The 9,430-nt window shown below is 43.7% G+C and overlaps 1 protein-coding gene across 1 annotated transcript in view; it reads left to right on the top strand.

Annotated features, from left to right (window-relative positions):
- The first annotated feature begins 8,788 nt into the window (after window positions 1-8,788).
- FAM107B (family with sequence similarity 107 member B) overlaps window positions 8,789-9,430 on the top strand; it is a 251,898-nt gene continuing 251,256 nt past the window's right edge. The window contains exon 1 of the mRNA XM_003257647.2: window positions 8,789-9,199. Coding sequence (XP_003257695.1) covers window positions 8,789-9,199 — 411 coding nt within the window. The remainder of the gene's footprint in view (window positions 9,200-9,430) is intronic.

The raw sequence follows: 9,430 nt of genomic DNA, 5'->3' as shown, positions 1-9,430 counted from the left end.
AAAAATCCTTACCAAAAAAATGGAAGCGAATCCCCATTTTAAGTTCACTTTGATTTAAAAATATAGTCATGTGCTGGTTAACGACGGGGATACATTCCGAAAGGTGTAAAATTAGGCAATTTCACTGTATAAACATCGCATGGATGGCAGAATCCACAGCACACCTGGGGTATAGGGTATAGCCTATTGCTCCTAGGCTACAAACCTGGACAGCATGTGACTATACTGAATACTGTAGGCAGTTTTAACACAGGTAAGTATTTGTGTAGCTAAACCTAAAAATACAGCATTATTATCTTATGGGACCACTGCCATGTATGCGGGCCCTTGTTCACTGAAACATTGTTATGCAGTGCATGAGTGTAAATATAGGGGAAGGGAGAGGATGTGAAATCAGACAATGGCACTGATCCTGGCCTTATCTACAACCACTGCTGTGTTTCTGGGTCTTATACCCCAGATCTGTTTCCTGCCCCTTCCTCTGCCCCTCCTGTCTTGGTTAGGTGACCTTCCTTCCTCCTCACTGAGAAAGAAATGATGCTTCCTGTTACTTTCAGGGACTGATGTGGGCCTCCTGAATTCTGTTATGCGTGCTGTCCTGTTGGTACCAAGGCTGAGGCCTGGGAACAAAGGGTGGTCTTCCCTTAGGGCAGACAGTGTTCTCAGCATTAATCATCTTGGGGCAGGAAATGACAAACAAGGTGGCTCTTAAGAGAGTGAGGGAACCCAGAGCCTTATCTCTTAAGCCTAGATTCTAAGGAATCTAGATGAGGTTTTTTTTTTTTTTTTTTTTTTTTTTTTTTTTTTTTTTTTTTTGAGACGGAGTCTCGCTTTGTCGCCCAGGCTGGAGCGCAATAGCGCGATCTCGGCTCACTGCAAGCTCCGCCTCCTGGGTTCAAGTGATTCTCCTGCCTCAGCCTCCCGAGTAGCTGGGACTACAGGCGTATGCCACCACGCCCAGCTAATTTTTTTTTTTTTGTATTTTTGGTAGAGACAGGTTTTCACTCTGTTAGCCAGGATGGTCTCGATCTCCTGACCTTGTGATCTGCCCGCCTTGGCCTCCCAAAGTGCTGGGATTACAGGCGTGAGCCACCGCGCCCAGCCTATCTAGATGGGCTTGACAGGGGTAAGACAGTCCGTGCTACCCAGATGCTGAGCAGGAACTCGGCAGACGGGAAGCCCCAGAAGACCCTGCAACAAATAACCTGGGGGCTTTGGGGCACCGACAATGATGTTACCCAGCGAACAGTCAAAAAGAAAACTTTTTTTTAGAGAGGCATAATTCCCTTTTGTAATCAGCAAAGTCTGGTCATGCACCAAAGATGATCATCTGCGGAATTGTGCAGGAGAAGGGACAGTTGTGTCCCTTTTCTTGGGCTGGATTTTTAAGGCAGAGGGCAGTGCTTCCCGAGGCCACTGTGGCAGAAGCGATTAGCGGGATCCCCACAGGGAAAGTGAGACTCAGAAAACAAGGGGATGCAAGGTCAGCCAGGCTTCCTGGCTTTGGTGATTATCTTATTTCCAGGAGCCAGCGGGTTTCCTCACTGCACTCACCACACTCACTCATGTGCTCTACTGGCCTTTGGGCTCCAAGAGAGCAGGATCCTGGCTTATTTCACTCGAAGTAGCACCTGACTCAGAACCTGCTCTGCAGTGAGTTCTCAGTCAATGATGTTTGAAGACATGGGCCCCAGTGATAGTGCTTTCTCTATGCGCTCTCTATGGAAAATGACAAATCTTCTTAAGGCATCCTGATGGTGGCACTGAATGGCTGAGATCCGCTCTGCTGGTCTCCCCTTTGTAGATATCGTTGGTGCCACATGCTTGATTTTCATCTGAAACCTCACCTAGGACTGAGCATGTTGGTGCCTTGTCACCTTGGAAAGTTTCCATGCTATTTTTTTCCAATAGAAAAGTTAGTATTTGCACATGGTTAACAAAATTTAAACAGTACAACGGGGTATACCATGAAAAGTATCTTCCTCCTAAATCAGACCTTTAGTGTCCCCTCTCTGGAGGCAGAAGACTTCTTGGACATTCCTCTGAAGCTTTTCTATATAAAAGTAAGCACATACGTGTATATATTTAAATGGGCATATTTTTAGATATCCACATGTGCTTAACTTTTCAATTTGCTTTTGTCATTCAAAGTATTTCCTGGCAATTTTTCATATTGCCCCATGTAAGTTGACTTTATTCCTTTTAAATTAAAAAAATTCTATTAAGTAATACTTCTATATGATTTAAATATAAAACATACGTAAGCGTTTATAATAGAAGGGATCATCTTCTGCCTCCTTTCCATTCTTCTTCCTTAAAGGCAGCCGCTTATAACTGTTTGTCTTTAGTTTTTTTTTGATAGATAGCACCATAATATGTTTATATTTCTGTTTCTTAATTCATTGACTTAAAATATTATTTATTGACATTTGGCTATGATAGATGGATATCTCTCCCACTAACTAATATGCTTATGCCTCTATTTATCTGTCAACTTTAGACATTATCTATTGATTTTCTAATAAGATAGATGAGCATTTAGCTACTTACTACACCCCATCTCCTCCCAACACTGTTCCATCTTTATTTCCAGTTCTTCCCCTTGTCACTTCTGCAACGTCAAACATCATACTTAAAATTTGATTGCTTTTTGTATCAACCATAGGAAGCATTGTTTGGCTTTGAAATATAAGAATATTAGCAAACTCAACCTTCCCTTTGCTCATATCACCCCCTCCATAACAACCTTCCTATCGTTCAATATCTTTCAGCTTTCCCTTTATTTTGCCACTGTCAAGTTGATAAAATTTTCATTCTCTTCTGCAACCATGGTGAAGGTTTCCATGATTTGCTGGTACACCTGAGTGATATATTGATTAGGACTCATTTAGTAGAGAGTGACAGAAAACTCAACTTGAAGCCGGTGAAGCAGGAAAATAAATTTATTTGCTTTACAACACAAGCAGCAATATGTAGGGATAGATTCAGCCTCAGGTAAAGATTCATTCAAAAATGTTATCAGGACCCAGGTTCTCTTTCTCCACCTCTTACATTCTGCTTTGTGTTGGCTGCAGCCTGGGTGAGTGTCCCCCAAGAAGTCAAGATATTGGCAGCTGCTTTTCCCTTCCCTTTCTCAGGTTTAAGTCCAGTAAATCCAATGGGAAGAAGAGAAAGTTTCTTCCTTGTAGTCCTGTTTGGGGATTTTTTTTTTTTTTTTTTTAACGGAGTCTCACTCTGTCGTCCAGGCTGGAGTGCAATGGCGGGTCTTGGCTCACTGCAACCTCTGCCTCCAGGGTTCAAATAATTCTCCCACCTCAGCCTCTTGAGTAGCTGGGATTACAGGCATGCACCACCATGCCCAGCTAATTTTTGTATTTTTAGTAGGGATGGGGTTTCACCATGTTGGTCAGGCTGGTCTCAAACTCCTGACCTCGTGATCTGCCAGCCTTGGCCTCCCAAAGTGCTGGGATTACAGGCGTAAACCACTGTGTCCAACCTGTTTTGGGATTTATTCTGATTGGAACCATGTGTTCTCGTTCCAGTACAGGGACTAAGGGCAGGCCGATTAGCTGACCCTGATCTCAGGTTCCTCCCCTGGAACCAGGCCTAAAGCCTCACCTAAAGCACTGAAGGGGTTTCCAAAGAGGAAATCAGGATGCTGTTACCAAAAGAAAAGGGAGAGAATGCTGGGCACCCCACAATAATAAATTACCCACCCAAGGCATTAAACTCAAATGTCGTCAGGGTCCTGTTTGCAGAAATTTGGGAACTGACCTAGTGAGAGATACAGAGAAGAATGGTTCCTGTGGCCTAATAGCTGTGCAGTCATTTTAAAAAAATGTCATGAGCCAAACAAAATCTGTCTGGAGGCCAAATTGTTTTTGAGAGCCATCATATGCAACTGTTGGCCTGTATATTCCTTCTGAAAGTTGAGAAAATTAGACAGCATTTATATGATTACAACTATGTAAACAGTTTTTTAGGGCAGAGTGAGTTAATGTTTTAAAATTCTCTAGGATCCCTGTCATGTGGCACTCAACAAGAATGTTCCTGGTATCAAGTTGCTAAGATTGTTTCCCTCTTACACTCCCCCGGGATCTTTGCTCAGAATCAGTCTGCATTGTGACTTACAGTACACCTGCACCATCCTCTGAGTGACAGACCCTGTTGCCTGTCCAACTGCCATTCCCTCTTTCTTCCTGGCTAGGATCTTTTCTTTTGTTTACCTTGGGTGTTGTCATTTATATTGCAGTTCTGTCACAGGCAGTACTGTTCAAGATGGAGTGGGAATGCAGCCCAGCAGGTCTCAGCCTCATTTTACTCAGCCCCTATTCAAGATGGAGTCACTTTGGTTCGAAAGCAACTGGGCAAAATGAGGCTGAGATCTGCTGGGCTGGATTCCCAGGAGGTGAGGCATTCTTAGTCAACAGGATATTTACAGTTACGGGAACAAGTGAATAATGTTCACTGCAGAGATTCAGGACTTAACAGACCCGGGAAATAACAGACCCAGGAAGTGTCCTGATGTCCCGATATCTTAAGAACAAAAGCATTCTTGGTTTAAGAATAAGTTTTTCTTTAAAAATAATAATACAGATTCTTGCAGAAGACAGTAATTACACTTGCAGTTGAAAGTATGACAACAACTCTTTGTCATAAGCCCTTGTAGCAGAGTACATCTCCCTCATGATTTTGGGCTTATATATAATATGAACAAGCATTGCACCTAAGGTGTTTCCTCCTCTTGCTTTCAGGAGTGCCCTACTCTGCCTGTGGGGCAGCCGTTCTTTCAATCCTTGACTTTCTTAGTAAACTTGCTTTCACTTGTCTCTGTGGACTTGCCCTGAACTCTTGTGCAAGATCCAAGAACCCTCCCTTGGGGTCTGGATCAGTACCCCACTCCTTTCCGGTAACAGTTCTTCTCAAATGCCTTGTGATGCTTTGTGATCTCTTTGCATTTTTTAAACTTTTTATTTTTAAGACAGAGTCTTAAAATATGATGGTGCACAAGACATTTTTGAAGGCTTGGAGGTCACAGGAAGGGATTTAAGAAAAGAAAAATCCACTCTTACACCTGGTTTCATTCACTCATTCATTTATTCATTCAATTATGTGCCAAGCCCCTTCTGGAGAGAATCAGCTGTTCACAGTGCAGCTTGCGAGGGGCTGCCATCCAGGCTCTGGAGTGCAGTGGGGCAATCTCGGTTCACGGCAACCTCCACCTCCTGGGCTCAAGCCATCCTCCCACTTCAGCCTCTCAAGTAGCTGGGACTTAAGGCACTCGCCACCATGCCCAGCTGATTTTTAAAACTTTTTTTTTTGCAGAGACGGGGGCTCAGTATGTTGCCCAGATGGGCCTTGAACTCTCCTGGCCTCAAAGGACCCTCCCACCCAGGCCTCCCAAAGTGTTGGGATTCAAGGCGTGAGCCATCACACCCAGCTGGATGTTTTCTTACATATGAACTTGTCTTCTATTGATTAACAATTAATTTTGTGATTGCGAACTCTGGTGCTGTGAACATTCTGGGACATACATTTATGCACAAGTATATCTACAGAATAAATTCTTTTTTAAAAAATTATTACACCTTAAGTTCTAGGGTACATGTGCACAACGTGCGGGTTTGTTACATAGGTATACATGTGCCATGTTGGTTTGCTGCACCCATCAGCTGGTCATTTACATTAGATATTTCTCCTGATGCTATCCCTCCCTCAGCCCCCACCCCCTGACAGGCCCTGGTATGTGATGTTCCCCTCCCTGTGTCCATGTGTTCTCATTGTTCAACTCCCACTTGTGAGTGAGAACATATGGTGTTTGGTTTTCTGTCCTTGTGATAGTTGGCTGAGAATGATGGTTTCCAGCTTCATCCATGTCCCTGTAAAGGACATGAACTCATCCTTTTTTATGGCTGCATATTATTCCATAGTATATATGTGCCACATTTTCTTTATCCAGTCTGTTGTTGGTGGACATATGGGTTGGTTCCAAGTCTTTGCTATTGTGAATAGTGCCACAATAAACTTACATGTGCATGTGTCTTTATAGTAGCATGATTTATAATCCTTTGGGTATATACCCAGTAATGGGATGGCTGGGTCAAATGGTATTTCTAGTTCTAGATCTTTGAGGAATCTCCACAATGTCTTCCACAATGGTTGAACTAGTTTACACTCCCACCAACAGTGTAAAAGCGTTCCTATTTCTCCACATCCTCTCCAGCATCTGTTGTTTCCTGACTTTTTAATGATCGTCATTACAGAATAAATTCTTAGAGGTAGAGTGTTGGATCAAGGTCATTGGAAATTTCCTCTTTGGAGTATGTGTCTGTGTGTGTGCACGTGCATGTGTGTATTTGGAAAGCAGGATTGCATACCGAGAAAAGTATGAGCTCTGGGGCCAGGTTGCTGGACTCATCACCTTTTCTCATTTCCTTAAGCAGTGCTGTGACCTTGGGCAAGTTACTTAAGTTTCTGAGTCTTGGTTTTCTAATGAATAAAAATGGGAATAATAATATCACCTTTCTTCTAGGGTTGTGAGTATTAAATGAGTTAATTTGCTGAGATTCATGTCTGATACCAAACACTCAATAACCATGGCCTGTTACTGAGTGTTATTCTAGGTCAGGCTTAGCAACACACTAATCAGAAAGTCTACTGTTCTTAGTGGGTCAGTGCTGGAACTCCGGTGAGTTCATGCGTGCCTCTGAGCACACCCATTGAGGGAGGAGAGGTGGTCCTCAGAGCAGGGATGCAAGCCCAGGGCCTCCGCAGAAAGTTGCTCTGAGCTTTCTTACTCAGCTGTCTCCTGAATGTGGCCCCTCGCAAGCTGCGCTGTGAACTGCTGACTCTCCATTCCAAAAGGGGCTTGGCACCTAAATGAATGAATAAATGAATGAGTGAATGAAACCAGGCGTAAGAGTGGATTTTTCTTTTCTTAAATCCCTTCCTGTTACCTCCAAGCCTTCAAAAATGTCTTATGCACCATCACAGCCCCGATTTACTATACGTGTGCTTGGAGGGGCAGAGCATGGCATGACCCAACCCGAGTGGACTGTAGCAACCAAGTCAAATGGGAGACAAAGTGCAGTTCCGAGGGGTCCCCAGGAATACCTGGGGGGGACCCTGGTAGAAGCCTGAACCCCCTGATTTCTTATGGGTGGGGGATTTGGACTGCTTGCACTTGGGACACGATGAAAAAAGAATGAGCTCACAACCCTGGGAAGGTAAGAACAGCTTGGATAGCACTGGGTCTGCCACACGGTAACCTCTAAATAAATGGCAGCTTTCTATATTCGAACTTTCAGTAGAGACTAAAATAAAATGTGCATTTGATGCCATATCCACTCTTTCTTAAGCCATATCTGCCTTTTTGTATTATGAATATGACTGTCCATTTAGAACAATATTTCCTGTATGGCCATTACATCTATAAAATGATTGTTAGATAGAATGAGACTCAGAGGACAGATAGGAGCCCAACAAGCCCTTCTTAGTGGCATAAACTTGCCTAAGTCACATGAAATTTCATAGAATTGGTTTCTGCCTCTGTAAAATGGGAATCAGTGCCATAATAACTACCACCTGTCTGGGCCAAAGAGCACATCTTGACATTAAAAGAGAGAGCAAACAAGTTAATTAAGAGTGGGTAACATGCCCGGAAATCTTGACCCCAAAATCACTATTAATGGTAAAAGCATTACAGTATTACATTTCTATAAAATTCCTAGTAGACAGTTGGCTAAGGAAAAATCTTGATTCTGAATTGTCTTAGAATATGTTTATAATTTATTATTTTTCACCATTCACATATTAATGTGTTGAGAAACAGAAGATCTATGTTCAAAAAGGAGTTACTTTCTGAAAGTAGGTGATATATACCATATAGGTAGAATACTTCACATGTGCATGATACCACCACACATAATAACATAATACATAAGGATAATTGTTAATGTGGGGCTCTCTTTTTTTCTTTTTGGTATTGTTGAAAACTAATCAAGAACTTAGCCTAACTAGTAAAAAAAGAAATCAAATTGCCAAAGACCTATTTATAGTTATCAGAAAAGGCGATGTGGATCCTGAAACCAAGAAACTTGTTTTGAGGGTGGGGGGAAGATTCCGGGAAGATTCTGGAAAGATCCCAAAAAGTCCAGAAAGATTCAGAAAACACATCGCACTGCATCTCTCCAGGGGAAAGATTGAGTCTACCTCCTATTTTAATAATGAAACAGCTGCTAGGGTCGTGGCCCTTCTAGGGGTCTTCATTTGTGATGGACAACTGGGTCGTTTTTGTTTTGTTTGGGGGAATAAATATTTGAAGGGGGGTAACCAAAGAAGGTTTTGCTGCTGTTATGATGTTATTGATACGCAGGCTGACGCTATTATGGCAGATGCTATCAGGCTACATTATCTTTATGCCTCCTAGGTAACCTGAAGCAATTGTCTATTGACTTGGCACTACCCTACCCTGAAGCGTCTGCCCTGCCTAGGAACTGTAACCGGAGCCACTCACATGCCTCCCCAACAGCTTTCTTTAGCCACTGACAGCATCACAGAAAGAAGAGCGCGAAATTGCCCAGGATGGACACTTTCAAAGGGGCCCCAGCGGCTAAGTGACTCTCAGGGAAGGTGGCCTTGCCATCCCAACTTCTATTTAGGGGCAACCACTAGCAAGTTCTTCTCTTCGGGCAATTGGAAAGAGTTCCTGTAAGCGAAGTGGAGGTGACGTGGACCCCTGGAAAATTTCCTTGCTCCTTTTGAACTTTGCAATGCTTCACTGCAAGTCATGTCCACGTGGAAAGCAAGACTCACCAAAAGACTGAAGTCTCCCTCTAGAAGCATGCATCCGTTTCCGTGCTCAGCTCTGCTCGCTTGTTTTGGGAATACGAGGGAGAGTGCTTCCTTCAATCAGTCCGGCGTGGCTGATGCTCATTCCACCGTCCGCGTACAGCCTGTGGCCAAAGCAGGCAGACAGCCAAGACACCCAAGCGCAGAAGGAGATCCAGAGAAAAGGCAAGATTCAGGCACCCATGCAGAGAGAAATGGCAGTGCGAATCGGAATTCAAGTCACCGCACTGCGGCCCAGCCCGCGGAGACGCCTGAAGATGTGCCCCGGTCCCTGGATGATGGGGCGGACTGTGAAGCAGTGGTGTTTCAGGCTTCCATCCCCAGACCATCAGTTATTGACATGCCCAAGGTGAGTGAGTGTTCGCTCTGTGATTATAGACGGGATGGAGCTGGAGCAGAGTTGGGATCATGTGGCGAATGCTTCAGCAAACAAACTCATTTAACCTTCTTACTGAATAAGGCATTGCGGGCGTTCTCACTAGTGCGAAGAAGTGTGTTAAAGCCGTGTAGATTCTCAGAGTGTTCTCAAAAGCTGTGGATGAGGCAATGATAATAAGCACTGGAGCCATGGCAATGACCG

Source organism: Nomascus leucogenys, chromosome 9 (genome assembly GCF_006542625.1).
Source record: "Nomascus leucogenys isolate Asia chromosome 9, Asia_NLE_v1, whole genome shotgun sequence".
Taxonomy (NCBI): domain Eukaryota; kingdom Metazoa; phylum Chordata; class Mammalia; order Primates; family Hylobatidae; genus Nomascus; species Nomascus leucogenys.
This window is presented reverse-complemented; position numbering and strand designations above follow the sequence as displayed.